Below are 17,285 nucleotides of genomic sequence, written 5' to 3'. Positions count from 1 at the left end.
CTCCCTAAGGTTAATAGATTTTACTGCACATTCTAAAGCTATTCTGGAACTTCTACTTATTTAGGAAGAAATGTCTGATAACATAACAGATAGTAGAACATTCGTAACTATAGCGTTTGAGTTTGACGCTTCTAGGAACAGATAGGGACATCTGCTGTTGTTCCCCGTGACACTATTATAAAGATAGCTTAATCTATATGATTCTTCTTTTTACGTAGATTGAGTGGATGAAGATCCATTTATCTGAACCGGGTTCGAACGAAGCCACAATTAAAGAACATATGGCCTCAACATATAACTACAGACAGCATCACATTTCTCAAGGACAATGGACTACAACCCAGATACTTCTGGAGTATCCTCGCTTCAGAGATTGCCATAATTTACTAATAGCTATATAGACATTTACGAAAATTTTTTATCTCTTTCTAATAACACCATGAACTTTTAGATTTTTCGCGATTTTCTCCTGGCCTTTCCGAAAGCGGGACACTTTGAAGAAACTTTTGTTTGGGGGTACGGACTATTGATAAAGAAGTGTGCAGGATGATCAAACACTCCAATGTCAGACACAGATGACGGTAACTTTCATTTTCTTACGTTTTACTTCCACGCACTTCAGTGGATAGAATAGTTTATTAATTCACATAATTTGTTTCAGAATGCCTACAACTTTTAGTTTTGTTACTGCGGCTGATTCCGTCTCTGAAAAAAATACGTGTTGTTAGCCAGAAATCAATTATTGAACGAGTTGTTTACTTCATAAAGGTACAGATAACAATAGTTCTTATAGTTTCAGTTTTAGCCTACATTTTGTTTTTATAAAACAGGCCAACGACGACATTTTGTCAATCATTGAAGAGAAGCCGCACCTCAAGGAGTCACCCTTTTTGTGCTGCGTAGGATCGCTTAAGAATCCGGTTTGTTTCAACATTGTTTGTGAAGGAGAAGTCATCTCAAGCGGAACAAGTTCCATCACAGCTTTCAAAAACCTTTATGCGTCGTTCCACATGTTTCGCAATAAATACCCTCAACTTCTCAGCACATTTTATTATTTTTTTGACAGCTACGTATTTAATGTCCACTCTGGTAAAGTGCGCCCCTCTGTTGCTGATTTTTTCCGATTTTTTCACGCAGCTAAATTCATAGCAGCCAAAAGTTGTTCTCCTAATTTGCTCAATATTAAGAAATGACCTTTGTTCGTTTCCCTATGTCATGTTTAACAATTAAATCTAGCAATGTTAATCGTTTTGTCAAACTGTTTCTCGCTGTTTGTACCCGTTTATCCTACCTTACATGTTTCCCAAATCAACCAGGAAATTTTAGTTGTGATATGCCCAAATACAGAAAGCAATGTGCTAATTTCAAACCAAACCTATTTCGCGCGTATTTTTAAAATAAATTTAAGTAGGAAAAGAGTGGGACGAAAAGTAGGGCAATGGTAGAAGAAAAGGTAGAAGTAAAGAAGGCAAATGGTAGCGGGAATTCAATGGTAGTCCACCCTACCAACGCGGGATTTACGAATGGTAGACCAATTGGTAAGGGATCTACTATGCTCTACTTTTGGTCGACTTCACAGAAATCGACGGTATTTCTACCAAATGGTAGTTCTTCCTACCATTTGGTAGCATGTTTCATTTCGCTACCAAATGGTAGCCAAAAGTAGGGAAAAAGTAGAATTCAAAAACTGAGAGTGTAGCCTTATTCCCTAATGCACCACGTTCCTTGTGCGGCCTTTATGTACCATAGAGGTTGTGGCCCAGCACCCCTATAGAGGAGTGATAGGCACCGCCTATTCCTACCACTCCAATGAGAATACATTAGTAGCATCCGTTTTATACTTGAAAATCGATGCCCAAATATCGATGCTGCAAGCAATGCTATTTCTCAACACATTTTCGTGCTTTAATTTAAACCTGTGGCCTAAATTCACAAAACAAATAATGAACTATGCAGTCTATGTGCATCTTATAATATTGGAACAATTGTTTTTTTCTTTGAAGTTAAATCAAACAAACAAAAGCAAATTTGTTTGCAGAACAGTACAGTTTGCTACATGGACCATTTGAAAGAGGTGTGCCTTATTTCAGTATTAACCTATGTTATTCTATATTTAATCGAAACATTTAGAAACAAACAAAATCTTACCTTTGTTTCAAGCCTCAGCCATATCTTAAATATTTACAAATAAAATGATTATAAGGCGCTTTTAACCAGCACGGGTACCGGTCATTTTCTTTCGTCAACTTTTAACTCTTACCTCAATTAATGCATTTCTGATGAACGCTGCTGAATCAGCAACAAGCTTGCTAATCTTTTTATCCTTCATAGCGAGGTAAACTTGGTTGACACTATAATTCAAGTGGCGATGAACGAAACGATATGTTTATGTAGGGGAGAGTGGGGCTAGTTGGCAGGAGGGCAAGTTTGCAATTCTTAATTTAGACGAATTGTGTGAAAGAGGTTTTATTGAAATAATTCATAGTCAAAGATGTTTATCGTGCGCACATTTGTGCAAAGTTTTATAAATTTATCCCAAATAGTTTAGGAAATAGAAAATAACGAAATTTTTTGCGTCAAATCCACAATAGTTGCGTGCTTGGTATTCATCAATTTGATCTTTTCTTGGTATGCATATAATTTTTAAAAAATATTAGTTTTATAGAAAATTGTGTCCTCTATCGAACTGTAACAATGAATTTGTTTTAATCAATTATAAAGGAGTAATAAAAATTTTTATTTGAATAAACCCCGGGTTGGGGCAAGTTGATACATTGCAACATGGGGCATGTCGGCATAGGCATTATACATGCATATGTATAGAGTACATGGCCTGTCAAAATGTCAGGGAATTGTAAGTCAAATTTTTGCTAGATATGACTTATGGTGAACAGTGGTATGCATTAGAGGCCAAAATTTGGCCAATTTTAAGTGTTTCACTTAAAACACGATGTTAAAACACTTAATACGATGTTTACCTGTGAAATGTTTGCCTGAATTATGTATATTTTTTTTAATTTTTTGCATTTAAGGCTATTAATCTTTATGTAAGTTATCACAACTTATTTCTGAGTTTCCCTCTCTAAAATAACTATAGGATTTTTGTTTATTGTAATGTTATTCTAGTTTGTTTACAACATCAACATTTCACTGAAATCCGTATTTGAAATACATGGGGCCAACTTACCCCACTACCACTGCCAACTTACCCCGTTAGTGGGGCATGTAGGCAAATTTTTTTTAGCTTTTTGAACGTTGATTTCGATATGAATTCTTCAACGTAGATCAAATAAAAAAATTGCACAAGAAAGCTGGTTATCTGAGCTTTCTTTTAAAATTTTTTTAGTGTCAAAATATGAAAAATTAAAGAAACCAGAGAAGAAATAAAAAAAATTGTACCAACTAGCCCCACCCTCCCCTACTGTACACTGCACCAATCTGAACATACACTGAGCAGTGAGTACTGCTGCACGACCCCAACTTTATATTTTGTTGTTTACGTTAAGTTTTAAAAAAATATAAGGCCAATTGAAAAATGAACTTGTTTTCCGTGATTAGCATTCAATTCTTAATTGAAATCATGTATTTTAAACGAAAGTTAAAATTTGGCCAAAAATGGACAAGTGGGAAGGGTATACCCTTCCCACTTCTGTCAAAATCTGCGAAAAACGACATCTCATGGAATTCGACAAAAATCACACGGCATAATCCAAATTAAACGTTGATTTCGATTATGTTGTTATTTTTCTCGTTAAACCACCTGTTAAAAAACCGTACAGGTACGTCCAAACAGTACTCAGTCGGGCTCGGCCTCAATTACCCGAGACTCTTACTACGAGAAGGTACTAGTAGCGCGAAGCCGAAAAAAAGAAGTAAACAAAAAAGGGCGCACTTTTCTGTGTGTCGCGCTAGTACCTTCTGATAGTAAGCCGGAACTCGGACTATCAGTAATACAATATCTACTAAACGTTCGTACAATGGCACACCATAATAAAAAGTTGTCAACATCACGCATCTCACATACGGAAGTCACTGCAGCTTAAGGTAAAAAATTTGAAATGGAGAAGGAGAATAGCATGTTACTTTCAAGTTGCAACCCTCGATTAAATTCAGTATGCAACCAAGGAAAATTCTAAAACGCATATCTACACAATCCCAAGTGCATAAAAAACCTAAAAATGGACTTAAAACGAAACTTTAAGCTGAAAATATTTTTTGGCATCTGTCAAGATTTGAACGTTGACATAGCAGATCACCTGGAAAGATATCATTTGCTATCTTCTACCAGAACGTGTTATTAGTTTAATTATTAATGACATTATTACGTTACGTTACGTTGCTTAATTTTATGCACTGCCTTTTGTTTTGTTTTATTAATTTTTATTCTCAAAAGTTGTTAATTTGGCAAAAGTTGATCATCGACCGTAGACTCGCGCCCCAAGTTCAGGTTCCATGTTCCATGTTTCCATGCACATTGCTTCAATCCCTCTAAGCCTCATCTAGGGTCATTGATGATCAACAGACGCCATAACCACTAGGCTATGGACGCCCAACTTAATTTGATTACGCAAAATTTTTTATGTTACTTTCGCAGTGCTCGCCATACATGCTTTCTACTTAAGCACAAAAAGAGAGAGAGAGAGAGATGATAATATTAGTTTCCTGAGTGTTTATTTTTCTTAAAACTGAAAAAAAAACGAAAATTTATTTTTTTTTTCATTTTTTGTTTGTTTGTTGTTGTTGTTTTTTAAAATTTAATTCAATTTTATAATATTTTTTGTTTGTTTTGTTGATTTTACAGAAGCAACTTAAATTATGTCCATGCATTTTGCCTGCTCCTCTGAGATTTGCTTTCGTTTTTTGTACAGCTTTTATATTAGCTGGAGGAACAAAATAGAAGGAGGCTCCAAAAAGGGTTTAAAAAAGAGAATGATAAAAGTTGCTCGTTACCTTTTCCTCATCTCGGTGAAACTAACCCGAACCGCACGACGTAACGAGGGCATCAACTTGTCGTGCTACAACATTGGCTGAACTTCCGTATTGGCAGGATCTACAACCTTATCAAAATTCGAACATCAGAACGTCTAAGCAACAACAACAAAGCCCTTGTCATTTTGGCTGTTACACTGGTCATGTGAACAGAGAGAATGAATTTTCTTCCCCATGGCTTGGCTCTTAGCACTCTTGTTCCAGACGGCTTCAGTACGTCAAATTAGAAACCAATGCCGACCATCTGGATATCACTCGACACAATACGCCCACTGCACCGCCGTACGCATTTGCTGGAGTGCATATACGTTCTCCTAGATCAAATTGCAAGATTTTATGAGCTAGATAATTTGCCAATTGCCTTTACAGAATTTTGAGATAAATTGTTTCACAATAACGTAATACTTAACACATTAACCTAAACTTCACCCTGTCGACTGCCGAGCAGAATGTATACTGAGACTGACTAATGCACTCTCCCATAAAACCAACGCTAGGTTTCAAAACTTCTTGATTAATTACATTTTTCAAAGATCTTATTTGAGCAGTTTGTAATTATTTGCCAACATTGTGAAATATTTTATACGTTAATAAATTTTTACAGATGCGAATGAAATAATAAAATATTAAACGTTGTCATGGCTTTGAACGACATGATAAGTTTATTTCAGTCGTGAGTTTCACACGTGGTCTTGTTGTCTGAAAGGTTGGCGATCAGGGGTTAAGGCACGCTATAAGATGGCTGTAAGCCTTTCGTCTCATTTAATGGGTTTCAGTGACGATACCGTTGCGTGTTCCGTTGCCCAAATGGATGAGATTGAAGATCTGAGTACGTGCTCAGTCTGTTTTTCAGAGTATAATAGTGATAAGCGAATCGCCAAGTTTCTCCCTTGTTTCCATACATTTTGCCTGGAGTGCCTTAGGGTAAAAATTTTACCAAATTTTCACTAAATATTGTACCTTTCAACACTTTCTTGTTTTTGTTCTGTGTTTTTATAGTCACTGTCTTCATCCACTGTTATAATAACATGTCCTCTATGTCGGAACACATTTACATGCAACAATGGTGTGGATAACCTTTCGTCCAACATGTATGCCCTTCATATTGCCAAAATGTCCAACAAAGCTGAGAGAGCTAAACAGTTGCAAAGATCGTAAGCCTCTATTGCTTTATTCTTGCACTTGATGGATCCTAACTAATAACTCTAAATGTTTTAACAGGTTGGAATGCTGGTGCCTGTCCTGCGAGTCAGTTGCCAAATTGTCTTGCTATTTCAGAAACCCAAAACATTCTCTTGTATCCATAAGAGGTAACACTATGAAAGAAGCTGAAGATCTTCAAAAACTGATCAAAGACATCCCTTTAAAAAAATCATTGGCTATTAAAAAGCATAAACAAGTGCAATCCCATCTGAACTCCTTAATGGAATCGTTGAAACAAGTTGAAGTTGGACTTAAAGACCAGCTAATGAAAAATGATCTTCATCTAGCGGGAATAATGTCTTTGGATGAAAAACTTGCTTTTGCTCAAGAGAATAAAGATATGACTGTTGCAGCTGTTAGGGAAACTGTCAATAAGATTGCTTTCCAGTGCGACGAATCATTGGCAGAAGTGGCAAATATCGCCGAATATTACGAATCACAGAAAAGGATTAGAATCCTTTTGAATCTTCGAAATTCAGACAATCAAGTCATCCCAACATTTTCTTTATTCGAAGATGGTTTTTACAGCAACTGGTCAACAGCGGAAAACTTGTCTACCACAGATCGAAATCTTATGCTTGTATCGCATCTGGTCTTCACAATCTTGAAGCGATGGAAGATTGCTTTGAAAGTAAAATTACCTCCGGGTTCAATGTTTACAGCAGTCAGCTTATCTTCTATCGAAAATCGACATTCTCCACCACAGCTACCAACTGTCACCGCACCCTCTACGTCTTCCAGTGTCCCGTCAACTACGATATCACCTAGTGTTGTCGAACAATCACTCAATAAACCTTCAAATTCAAATTTAGCATGGGGTCCAGCTCCCACGATCAGACAGCGTCCGTTTGTTCCATCGTTATTGTCGTTTGGAATTCGTGCTGCATCACGCCGAGAAAATGAAGATTCATGTTCAGATCTTCTGTGCCTTATTTTCGCTTGCCATCGCCACCAAAGTCGACTACTCGGGGTATGTATATGTCTATTTAATAGGCTTCACCTTTACTTGCCCATTCCTGTCCTTAATCAATTGAGATCTGAAACGAATCGATATATATTTTCTAAATAAGGCATATGGTAATTCGAGTAGTCCCGCAGACAGAGGAGCAGGTGAAATTTTTAAGCGCTTTGGAATCAAGCAGCTCTATCGATTTCTGGACACGCTCAGTCGCCGCTAATCGATTCACCGACATTCACGTCAGTCCCGAATCGTATGTAGCGTTAGATTTCTCAACTTTTGAAGCGTCTTAATGCAAAACAAAATTCATTGAAATATAGATACAATCGTGTTGCACGAGCTTTGCTTGAACATGGCATGAACCACAAAATTCATATTGCTAACCTGGGCGTATTGGGAAAAGAAGAACAGCAGAGCATCGCTCTTCGCCGAGCACTTGCCAGTAACAACAAGGCCATCGACGTGGAAAACTATCACACCTACGAGGAGGTGAATTGTATTTTCTAAAGTCTCCTATGCATATTCATTTGGTGTTAAGCATCAATTGTGATTCTAAATAGATCATGGCTTACTTGGCCGATTTGGCTAGCACCAACCCATTGGTATCTACATTGGTAGCAGGTACCAGTGTCGAAGGCCGTCAAATCGTTCAGGCGACCATCAGTAGCGATCGTTCTGCTAACAAACCGATTGCTTGGTTTGATTGCAACATTCACGCCAGGGAATGGATCACTGCGGCTACTTGCGTCTGGATCATCGATACGGTAGGCCTATATAATAGCTATTGTCACATGCAGTACGTTTGTATTTATCAATGGATTATTGTTTTGCGTATACGTAGATCACCAGTGGATATGGAACTGACGTCGAGATCACTGCGCTCGTTGATCAATACGACTGGAAGTTTGTGCCTGTTGCTAATCCGGACGGCTACGCCTACAGCTGGAGCAATGTAAGGAAAGCTTTATCGTAGTAACTTTTTGGGGTTAAATGATTTAAAATTAAGAGACCGTTGACCTGTTGCTAAACATTTCCTAACCTGATGCCAACAAACAGGACAGATTGTGGCGAAAAAATCGTGCGATTAACAGTGGCTCTGCCTGCGTCGGTCTTGATCTCAATCGCAACTTCCCGTCTGGTTTTGGTGGGGAAGGATCCTCCAACCTACCTTGCTCAGAGAGTAAGCTCTACGTCATTGAATTTATCCTATAATATTTCACTATTAATTGTGTACTCCTACACTGTCCGTCGTTATAGCCCATCATGGAGTTTCAGCCTTGTCCGAGCCGGAGTCTCAGACTTTGGACGTACGTATACCCAGCAGTTTCTTCTTCCCGTTGATCGAGCAACAAGTTCATTATTCAAATTTCAATTTTAAAGGCTCTAATTGCTGCTGATCGTGGAAGGGTCAAGGCAGCCATTTCTATGCATTCCTACTCCCAACTCTGGCTATCATCGTACTCTTATTCAAGTGCTCTGCCGGTCGAGTACCCTGAAATGGTGTAACAGAACACATCCAACCTATTTATTGAAAAGGATTTCAATCTATTTTTAAATATTCCTTCTTCCAGATGAATGCCATGAAAGCAGGCGTTGATGCACTCGTTGCTACTTATGGAACCCCTTACGAATACGGTAGCACAGGCACCGTCCTTTGTAAGTCAGACATCTGCAGCACTGAAACTAATTCCCTTTTCCACTTTACTCGTGTTCAATTTGTAACAATTTTCGTTGCCTATTTAACAGACATCGCATCGGGCGCTACTACGGATCATTATTATGAAAACGAAGGCGTTGTCCATTCGTACACGATTGAGCTCCGCGATAAAGGACGGTACGGATTTCAACTGCCGGCATCACAAATTGTACCGACGGCCACTAAAACCTGGAACGGAATCAAGGCGTTCATGAATGCTATTTAATTGACAAAAGGAGCAAAACTGTTGGACGGTGTTGAGTTGAACGAATGCGACATTGGAAATTGAGGCTTATGCAATAAAAGATTTAATCGGGAAATAATATACTCTGAAATCGAATGTAGCGAGTTTTGTTATTGTTATCGTTTAGACTATGAAACCAATGTGACACAAACATATAAGGCAACAGGTTACAAGAACTTTGGGCTTTCACGTGATTCGTACCCTTGGTCACGATATGAATGAGAGGGTGGGGAGTCTAATTTAATACACAGAGGAAGAAGAGTGGATAAATAGAATATGTGTAGCTACAAATTCTAATAGATTCAACTACAAATTCTACAAATTCTACATAGAATAGAATAGCTACAACTGGATAAGGAATTAAAAGAGGCAATATTACCTTTCTGATTATGATGCAAACTGATGTATTCCAGAATAGGCCAATGTCAGCAGCTCAATTCATTTTCCTCCTGAATTTTTTTCCACATCGGTTGACCTGTCAAGAAAATTAGGCATCAACATCATCAAATCCATTCGTGCGGCACTGGTTACCTGTGTTTGTTATAAAGCTTTGTATACCTAAAAGGCATTGATGTAATCAGATTAGAAAGATTAGGCTATATCCAGAATCGACAACACACACGATTAACTTACTAGGATACGTTGCGTGTAGAGTGTTAACAAAGAGTTGAGCCTCTTCTTCCCCGACTTCCAACTGTTCGGCTAAACATTTACATCCCATGCCGTAAACAATCCCGTAGCAGATTTGTTTCGCTTTTTGCCTTTCATCGTCTCTGACTTCTTCTTGCTTTTTCTTTTTCCAAACCGATACAATGCCGCGGAAAACATCGCCATCGGGTTGGCTAAGAACAGAACAAAGACCTGCGTCTTCGCTCAAATGCGCCAATATTCGAAGTTCCAACTGAGAATAATCCGCCGAAAGCAAGATAGTTCCTATATTTGAAGTACAAACTTTTTAAAAATTAACCTGCCATCAATGCCCAGTTAAGCAGACAGCAGACAGCCATCAAAAGATTTCATAGAAATATGCTACTCATATGCCACCTGGTGGCAACCGAAGAGTAACTTCTAGGTCTTATGGCGGGATTGGTATACATGTTCCAGTCACGATCCGTGAGTGCAACCGTTTCTGTTTCTATTGTAGCATTTTTTGCGTGTCAAAATTTGTTTAGCATAATTGAGATTCTTAATAATAAGTAACACAGCAAGTGACGAATAAAGTTCATTTTTTATTATTGTCAATCTAGTTCACCGTGTTTGCGAAATTTAGCATTAAAGCTAAACTGACGCCATAATGAGCTGTAGCTTTTTTCGATCATCTATGAGACAGTATAAAAGACTTGATGAAGCACATTTCGTATGGTAAGTATGATAGGTAAGTATACGCTTAGTCGGGTTGGTGCAGTGGTTCGAGTGACATCAGCTTGCAGCTATCACTTGTGACTCCAAATCACGAACCAAGCACACGGTCATTCCTCCAATAATGTGACCGTACTTAGTGCTCGTTGCATTCGAATCCGTTCGAATCAACGTCCTGACTTTTCTTTCAGGCACGGGCATGGCCTAGGTGATAGTTCCCGGCGGCGCTCAACCGTGATTAGTCTCAATATTTTTTGAACGTCTTCCTAGACACTTTAAGTGTAAATCTTAAGGAAAACTTAGAGTCGTTATTGAATGGTGAACTTGAGTGCAGTCCATTGACAGGTGGTAGGAAATTCATATTGGAGTATGAAATTCATATTGGAATATGAATTTCGCTGGAAATACCAATTGGGTAGTCTAACAGAAGACTGGCATTCTTTATAGAACACTGTCTACAGAGAAAAAGGAGTATAACTACAATTGGAAAAAGTTATTTATAAGAGCTCTTAGAAAAGCACGGAAAAGCTTAAGTTAAAACATAGCTAAACACTAAAAAATAATTGCATTTCACGATTAAGATTTAGGTCTGTGTTGGCCGGGCCTTCGCAGGAAATTGACTCCAACGCGCAGCCAAATTTCGTCATGATACTTGACAAGTCACAATTCTGTCGATACTACCCATCTCTTTTCTCCAATTTTGGATGTGAGTTGATTCAGTTGTAACTTTTCACTCACGTCCGGGTTTTTAGTTGATAGAGTAGGGTACATAGCACTCATTGTAAGATCACTTTGAAAAGCACCTAGAAAAGTGGCGTAGCCTACTCCTAATGCTTCCGTTGGTATTTTTTCAATACAATTTTTGCGTACTAGTATATTTTAAAAACTACACAAAGGGTATTATCCATAAAAGGGAAAAAACATGACAAGTGCTTCGAATTTGAAAAGGAATGAAGTATTTATGATATTAAAGTTTGAGTTTATCCATTGATATATTCCAATGTTTTTGGCTGTGAGCTGCTTCCATGATTTCTTGATGTTTGCGTTTTTGCTCTTCTTGCCTAATTAATTCTTCTTCACTACGTTGTTTTTGATGAATTTGGGCTAACAGATCCACTTTCGTTTGAAACTGTTTAGTTTTGGTCTCCATCTCTTTCATCTTCATTTGATTGTGGTAGCCCTCGAGCGAGCGAATAAGTTCCTCCCGATCAAGTATAAGTCGCTCCCTTTCTTGTCGTGCTACAAGTAGTCTCTCGTCAATCTAAAAGAATTTGAACTATGTAGAACAAGCGGTTTAAATTATTCATATAAAGACAGGTGCCTTGCCTGTTTTTTCTGGATCGTTATCACGTCTTCCATTAACTTTTTGCGAGCTAATCTTTCAACTTCCCACTCTGATTCTCTTTTTTCCCACAGTTTTTTTGCCTCTTCCCTATCAAAAGAGATGCGTTAAAATTCATTTCTTCACTTAAAAGGAAAGGAAGCATGAATTACTGGAACAAAAACTCGCTCTGCTGCAAACGTTCTTTCTCAATTTGACGATGGTTTTCAACGAGTTCTAAAAATCGCATTATATCCTGACGTGTTTTTTTTTTTTGTTGTGCACGATCACTTTCAGCAAGTTTTTCCACGAAACTCATTTCTCTTTCCAGATCAGCGGTCACTTCTTTCGAACGTTGCCTCAGTTTTGCCAAATGTTGTTTGGTCAAAAATTCTCTAAAAATACGCATTGTTTTATCAAAAACAATTGATACAGAAAAAATAAAAGCATTGTACCCATTTTGTTTTCTTTTTGCTCTTTCTTCTTCTTTTATCTGTATTTCTTCTTTGATAGCCTCCAACCCTGCAGCTTCTGCCATCAATCTCTCCTGTTCTCGTCGTTTTTCATTCGCATCAAAGTCCATTGCCCTATGAGTAGAACATCATAACATGAAAATGAAGAAGTACAAAAATATCCTATATACCTCAATTGTTCAACTTGAGCATCCAAATCTTTTTTCCACTGCTGTTTCTTTTCCAATTCCATCTGTCGTTCAAGTTCATTCCTTCTCTTTTCTTCTTGAACCAAGCGTTCCATTTGTGCAGCCTCCCTTTTCTTTTCTTCCATTAACCTAGCTTTCTCCTCTTCTTTCTGTTGTAGCTGTATCGTCCACATTTCTTTCTGTTGTTGTTTTTTCAATTCAGATTCAAACACTCTGAAAGAATCATTGCTAGATTTCCACTTTTCGTGCTCCTTGTTTTCTAAGAATTCACTCAGTTTTGCACTTTTAGAGTGCCGAAAATGTTGTACTTTTTCTTTCATACATTCCCATTTTTGCTTTTCTTCTTCTTTTTGAATTCTTTTCATTGCCTCTTCTTCCTTTAATCTATCTGCTTGATATAACTTTTTAAGTTTTATTCTTCGAGTTTCCACATCTATTTCTGTTTCACGGAGTTTGGACTGACGATGGCTCAACTGTGCACTTCTTGGGGATGTCCAATCGTCAAACTTCTCGGTTTGTATGTTACAATTTTGAAAATACTTGTCGTTTGATCGAGCTGTCTCGGTTCGGCGAGTTTCAGCTTCACGTTTACGAATGATTTCATTTTCTAATCGCATTTTCATAACGGGCAGCGAAGCGCTGTACCGGTCCATATTCGAATAACCACTACGAGGTCGATATGAATTGCTCATTTCCGGAAAAAGTATACGAGTACCTCAATTTCTAAAGTAAAATTCGATGAAAGTTTGTGAAACGCGAACAAGTTAAGTGAATATCTTGTTTTCAAAAACTGTTGTTGTGATGGTATCTATGACAACGAAGTTGCCACGTCGTTAGTATTCCATTTAACAGAATCTGAAAAAACCAAAAAGGCCTAGGGCGATTCTAGTTCTAAAGGCTTGCTGAAAGTGGATTTGAAAATGATTTATCAAATTAAAACAAATACCAACGTATATTTTTTTGTTAATGAAAGTGGTTAGTATTTCAGACTGAACTCCTCAAGAACTGTTTTCTACAAAGTCGATATCCTAGCTTTGGTTCAATGACGTCATTTGCTCTCCGCTGTTTATCACTAAGAAGAGGCCCTTTAAAGTCAGTGCGTAGGAAGGGTTTCTACGAAACACATCCCAGTTGGGTTGTTTGTTCTTTAGTGAAGAGAATGAATAAATAATTTCGAGATTTCAACGTTTTCACAAGTTTATGGCCACTTTCGCCAAACTTTTACCAAGATTCCAAGATTACAAATTTTTAAACCACGGATCTTGACAACCGTACGTGAAACATTTCTGAATTGGAGTACTGAACTGTGAAACAAAGTCTTATGTGCCAAAATCCAAGAAATCAACATGCCTTTACCTACAGCAAGATGTGTGGAAGATCAACAAGACTCCTCTTCTGAGTATGATTCTCTTCCTGACATTTCTGTTGTGGATGTGTTTGATCTTGCCTCTGATGTTGGTAATGAGTTAGAAAAAATTATAAATATCCACGGGAATGAACTAGTCCAAGGTTTGATGCAAAAGGTGATAAGAGTTCTGGAGTTGCTTGATAAAACCTCTAAAAGGTAAGTCACCAATGAAAAATTGTTAGAAAAACTTAGTTTTCTTAAAAATAATATTATTGTAGGCAAGAATCAGAGCGACAACTTGTAGAAGAGTTACAGAGTAATATCAGTCTTCTTGAACGTGAGAAAAGAGAAAAAGCTGTTGACAGGTTACGTTATGAAAGGGAAATTGAACAGCTGGAAGAAAACTGGAAAAAAGAAACACAAGAACTTCTTGGGAAAATTACCAGAGTTCAAGAAGAAAACAAGCGATTATCTTCCTCATTGAAAGAGAGTAAAGAAAAAATTGTTTCAAAAAGTAATTTTCCTGTTTTTATCATGATTTATTAATAATATTATAAATTCTTGGCCAATTCATATTAGAACCTGTACTCAAAGAACCTGATTGGGACATATTTGAAAAGCTCAGGGAAGCAAATGAGAAACAGAGAGATCTGTTGCGCTGTAGGGATAAGGAGTACCAAGATAAAGTTGCTGAAAATGAATCTGTAAATTTTCATTTATAATTTACTAAAAATAATTTATTGATACACAAATAAGGCAAGGCTAATTTGAGTATTGATAGTTACAAAATCAGGTGGAACGCTTGACGGAGATTAATAAAGAATTACGGAGAAAGCAAAGTCACATGTCTCAGCAAATGAGAACATTAGTTGAAGAGAGAGCGGATTTGCAGGCTTTACACCAAGAGCAGTCGAGGAACTTAACTGCACTACAAAAGCGACTGGGCGTTGCACAACGAGACAATGAAGATTTGATTCAGTGCCAGGTAACTGGCAATGTCTGTGCGGACATGTACCTTGTATTTAATGTACATTTACTTATGTTATTTTTTCCTTTTTCTTTTCTTCTATGAAGAACGATGTGCCAGATCTCACCAATAAAATTGTCATTGACATCAATGATCCGAACCGTCCTCGGTTCACCATAGCTGAGCTAAAAGAGATTCTTTGTGAACGAAATGAGCTGAAAGCTCGCAATAGTGATTTGGTTGATGAATTAGCGCTATACAGGCCCAGCAAAAATCATTCCAAGTAAGAACATTTTTTACTCAAAGTTGAACTTTTATGTTCAATTGCTTTCCGTTCCTGTCGATATGGAAGTCCTGAAAGGGTATCACCCACAAATGGCGGTTCAATTGTTTCTTCCGCTGATCTTCTTGTATCAGAAACTGACGAATCTTCTACTGATCTACCGGTTCAGGGCCCTCTGCCCTACGAACCGGATGATGCGCCATGGAAACGTCCTACTTCCAGACGAAAGGAGTCGAGCATAAGGAAATTGTAAGTCTATTGGGATTCCGAAATATTTGAACTTCGCTGCGTTTTGGCTTGTCGAATTCTTTTCTTTTTCAGTTCTATTTTTGTTTTTTTTTTGTTTTTAGGTTTTCTACTTTGTCTTCTTTCCCTCGTTTATTAGCTCCGCGCACTGTAGATGGTGCAAAATGACCTGAAGTTTCCCAACTTGTGATATTTTGCTAGCCATTGTCCTTGTATATTGGTTCGGATAAACCGAACAGAGTGTACAGCGGTATAATTTTGTAACGTCCATTGCTTTCTCTTTCAGGTTTAAAAAACTTGTTACGTTGCCAAGTACGGGACTTTTGAATCCACAGTGACGAGTACCAAAAGTTGGTTGACTGGTTTCCCCCAAAAAACATATGCCGAACAAAGTTTCTCGTAGCAATTTTAGTTTAAAATCGACTGTCATTTATTCGCGGTGTTTTAAAGTTTGCGTCATTTCCATTAAATGTGGCCATAGGTATCCAAGCGATCTGTAAACGTTATAGGCGTTCTGCCAATGCCGTTCTAGAATCTAGTGATCTGTTCGATCATCGATAGTAAACCAAATACTATGTATCCAACATAACTACATGAGATACTCCTCCCCTACTATATCCAAAGACTAAAGACATTTATTATTAGGACGTTTGATTTGCCATTAACGATGTGAAATACACACATTAAAAAAAAGAACAGTGTTGTGCAGATGGGTTTCTGATTTATTCCTCCACTGTCTTGGCTCCAATCTTCACCTCCACTTTCTTGGCTCCACTGTCCATAATTATGCTGTTATCTCTTAGTTAACTTCATTTTCACCAAAGAAACGTGCTGCAGAAATACAATGTAGGCTTTAATTCCGTTTCTGTACAAATTATGCTACTACTCGAATTTTTTGGTTGAACAATGGGTACAATTCGACTGTAAAGTTTTTCAAGGACAATTCGGTAGTTGATGCTGCTTCCTGGCATTCTCCAGTCATGACGTTCTTTTTATGCGAGTTTGCATCAAATAGCCTAGGGCTTGCACTTTTAACACCTTGTTAGCTGTTTAGCATTCCCCAGTATGTTTTGTTCAACGAGGTTTTGCGGTTGAACTATTAGTTTGTGCTAGGAATAGTTCGTCATTAAACTTACTAAATTTTAAAAATAAATTCATCAATTCCACGCTAACCGACAATTTTTCACAATGAGTGAGCTAAATCTGAACAAAAAGCAGGACGGAAACGACAAAGGAAACGCAGAATCGGCAACACCTACAAACTACGAAAATTCGTTAGAAAACATCGCCGATAATCAAACGTAAGTACAACCTTACTGGCATCGTCTCACATTCGTGAGAAATGCTCTCATCTGTAGCTATATGACAGCCTTATTTTTGTGGTAGATGGTATCTTACCCGAATTTTTTTCTATTGGTTTAAATAGTTATGTGGCATTATGTAAGCGTAGAGTAGACAGAGGTCACGTAGACAAGCAAGGTGCAGCATCAGCATATCCGAAAACTCTATGGCTCACATGACGACTTGGCACCTTCCGTCGATGTGCGTCTTTTCGAATTCAATGATATACCACGGTATAATAGGAATCCTATTATATCGTGGATATACTGTCGCAATTGGCTGTTGATTAAACTAAAACTGATGGTGTTGCTTCAAATAGGGAATGGTGTTTTCTCTCTGGGTAGGAAGAAGAAAATGTGTATCCTTCGGTGATTAAAAATCGGCGGCTATCATTAATTATACTAAATTTCAGATAGATATAGAAAATAAACTAGCCTTATATGATTTAGCAGAATGAGAATCAGTGTTTTGTTTAAAATTCTAATAATACGGGCGAAAATAGCCTATACGGGCAAGTACATTTTTTCTTCACTAGCTTTGATAATTATAAGTTAATGCCAATACTTCTAACCACAACCACAAGTAAAAAAATGCAAAAGTAAACAAAAGTTGCAAAAGTGCAACTTCTGTCGCAACAAGAATAATTATATAACTGTAACCATGGAAACG

General features: G+C 37.7%; 5 protein-coding genes across 13 annotated transcripts in view; 3 read left to right on the top strand and 2 right to left on the bottom strand.

Moving 5' to 3' along the window:
• LOC123474684 (DNA polymerase theta-like) overlaps positions 1-10,987 on the bottom strand; it is a 37,559-nt gene extending 26,572 nt beyond the window's left edge. The window contains exons 1-5 of one of the 5 annotated variants that reach the window (XM_045177113.1): positions 10,062-10,119; positions 9,724-9,991; positions 9,622-9,648; positions 9,470-9,565; positions 9,182-9,325 (exon numbers count right to left, since the gene is read on the bottom strand). In XM_045177113.1, the coding sequence (XP_045033048.1) occupies positions 9,516-9,565; positions 9,622-9,648; positions 9,724-9,991; positions 10,062-10,097 (381 nt within the window). In that variant the 5' untranslated portion in view covers positions 10,098-10,119 and the 3' untranslated portion in view covers positions 9,182-9,325; positions 9,470-9,515. Of the gene's footprint in view, positions 1-9,181; positions 9,566-9,621; positions 9,649-9,723; positions 10,410-10,475 lie in introns of those variants that run through there. The other 4 variants (XM_045177114.1, XR_006649609.1, XM_045177112.1 and 1 more) reach the window with 4 other exon arrangements.
• On the top strand, positions 340-1,364 carry LOC123474683. Its single transcript, XM_045177111.1, has 3 exons — positions 340-581; positions 662-768; positions 831-1,364. Exons 1-3 carry the CDS (start codon positions 563-565, stop codon positions 1,191-1,193), a joined length of 489 nt encoding a protein of 162 aa, XP_045033046.1. The 5' UTR covers positions 340-562; the 3' UTR covers positions 1,194-1,364.
• LOC123474682 (carboxypeptidase A1-like) lies at positions 6,415-9,186 on the top strand. The gene is made up of 10 exons (XM_045177107.1): positions 6,415-7,162; positions 7,263-7,403; positions 7,471-7,639; positions 7,711-7,914; positions 7,992-8,102; positions 8,207-8,330; positions 8,408-8,457; positions 8,531-8,650; positions 8,722-8,806; positions 8,897-9,186. The coding sequence occupies exons 1-10, from the start codon at positions 7,092-7,094 to the stop codon at positions 9,070-9,072; spliced, it is 1,251 nt and encodes a 416-aa protein (XP_045033042.1). The 5' UTR covers positions 6,415-7,091; the 3' UTR covers positions 9,073-9,186.
• Positions 10,988-11,308: 321 nt separating the features above from the next.
• Positions 11,309-13,311, bottom strand: LOC123474680 (trichoplein keratin filament-binding protein-like). The gene is made up of 5 exons (XM_045177105.1): positions 12,414-13,311; positions 12,226-12,357; positions 11,944-12,165; positions 11,776-11,881; positions 11,309-11,710 (listed from the first exon to the last, which is right to left on the bottom strand). Exons 1-5 carry the CDS (start codon positions 13,121-13,123, stop codon positions 11,417-11,419), a joined length of 1,464 nt encoding a protein of 487 aa, XP_045033040.1. The 5' UTR covers positions 13,124-13,311; the 3' UTR covers positions 11,309-11,416.
• Positions 13,312-13,613: 302 nt separating this feature from the next.
• On the top strand, positions 13,614-15,971 carry LOC116926980 (RILP-like protein homolog). 5 transcript variants are annotated; one of them, XR_006649605.1, is made up of 8 exons: positions 13,615-13,995; positions 14,058-14,293; positions 14,359-14,483; positions 14,561-14,764; positions 14,854-15,029; positions 15,099-15,278; positions 15,380-15,495; positions 15,562-15,971. XR_006649605.1 is itself a non-coding variant. In XM_032933902.2 (7 exons), exons 1-7 carry the CDS (start codon positions 13,778-13,780, stop codon positions 15,611-15,613), a joined length of 1,191 nt encoding a protein of 396 aa, XP_032789793.2. In that variant the 5' UTR covers positions 13,616-13,777; the 3' UTR covers positions 15,614-15,971. The 5 variants fall into 5 exon arrangements, 4 of the variants coding, with proteins under 4 accessions (XP_032789794.2, XP_032789793.2, XP_032789792.2 ...); XM_032933902.2 differs by lacking the exon at positions 15,380-15,495 and having other exon boundaries at positions 13,616-13,995; XM_032933901.2 differs by having other exon boundaries at positions 13,616-13,995; positions 15,380-15,971.
• The last annotated feature ends 1,314 nt before the right edge of the window (positions 15,972-17,285 follow it).

The sequence above is a fragment of the Daphnia magna genome, linkage group LG7, assembly GCF_020631705.1.
Source record: "Daphnia magna isolate NIES linkage group LG7, ASM2063170v1.1, whole genome shotgun sequence".
NCBI classification, from domain to species: Eukaryota; Metazoa; Arthropoda; class Branchiopoda; order Diplostraca; family Daphniidae; genus Daphnia; species Daphnia magna.
This window is presented reverse-complemented; position numbering and strand designations above follow the sequence as displayed.

What these genes read in the sequence shown, in the direction of transcription:
- LOC116926980 (XM_032933901.2), top strand. Translation starts at nt 13,778, where the DNA reads ATGCCTTTACCTACAGCAAGATGTGTGGAAGATCAACAAGACTCCTCT. An exon ending in AAGTTGCTGAAAATGAATCT is followed by an intron (nt 14,484 to 14,560) that starts GTAAATTTTCAT and finishes GAGTATTGATAG; the next exon opens with TTACAAAATCAGGTGGAACG. An exon ending in AAGATTTGATTCAGTGCCAG is followed by an intron (nt 14,765 to 14,853) that starts GTAACTGGCAAT and finishes TCTTCTATGAAG; the next exon opens with AACGATGTGCCAGATCTCAC.
- LOC123474683 (XM_045177111.1), top strand. An exon ending in GAGTTGTTTACTTCATAAAG is followed by an intron (nt 769 to 830) that starts GTACAGATAACA and finishes TTTATAAAACAG; the next exon opens with GCCAACGACGACATTTTGTC.
- LOC123474680 (XM_045177105.1), bottom strand. Translation starts at nt 13,123, where the DNA reads ATGAGCAATTCATATCGACCTCGTAGTGGTTATTCGAATATGGACCGG. An exon ending in GCAAAAAGAAAACAAAATGG is followed by an intron (nt 12,166 to 12,225) that starts GTACAATGCTTT and finishes GCGTATTTTTAG; the next exon opens with AGAATTTTTGACCAAACAAC. An exon ending in TAACGATCCAGAAAAAACAG is followed by an intron (nt 11,711 to 11,775) that starts GCAAGGCACCTG and finishes AAATTCTTTTAG; the next exon opens with ATTGACGAGAGACTACTTGT.
- LOC123474682 (XM_045177107.1), top strand. Translation starts at nt 7,092, where the DNA reads ATGAAGATTCATGTTCAGATCTTCTGTGCCTTATTTTCGCTTGCCATC. An exon ending in ACCAAAGTCGACTACTCGGG is followed by an intron (nt 7,163 to 7,262) that starts GTATGTATATGT and finishes TTTCTAAATAAG; the next exon opens with GCATATGGTAATTCGAGTAG. An exon ending in CGGAGTCTCAGACTTTGGAC is followed by an intron (nt 8,458 to 8,530) that starts GTACGTATACCC and finishes TCAATTTTAAAG; the next exon opens with GCTCTAATTGCTGCTGATCG.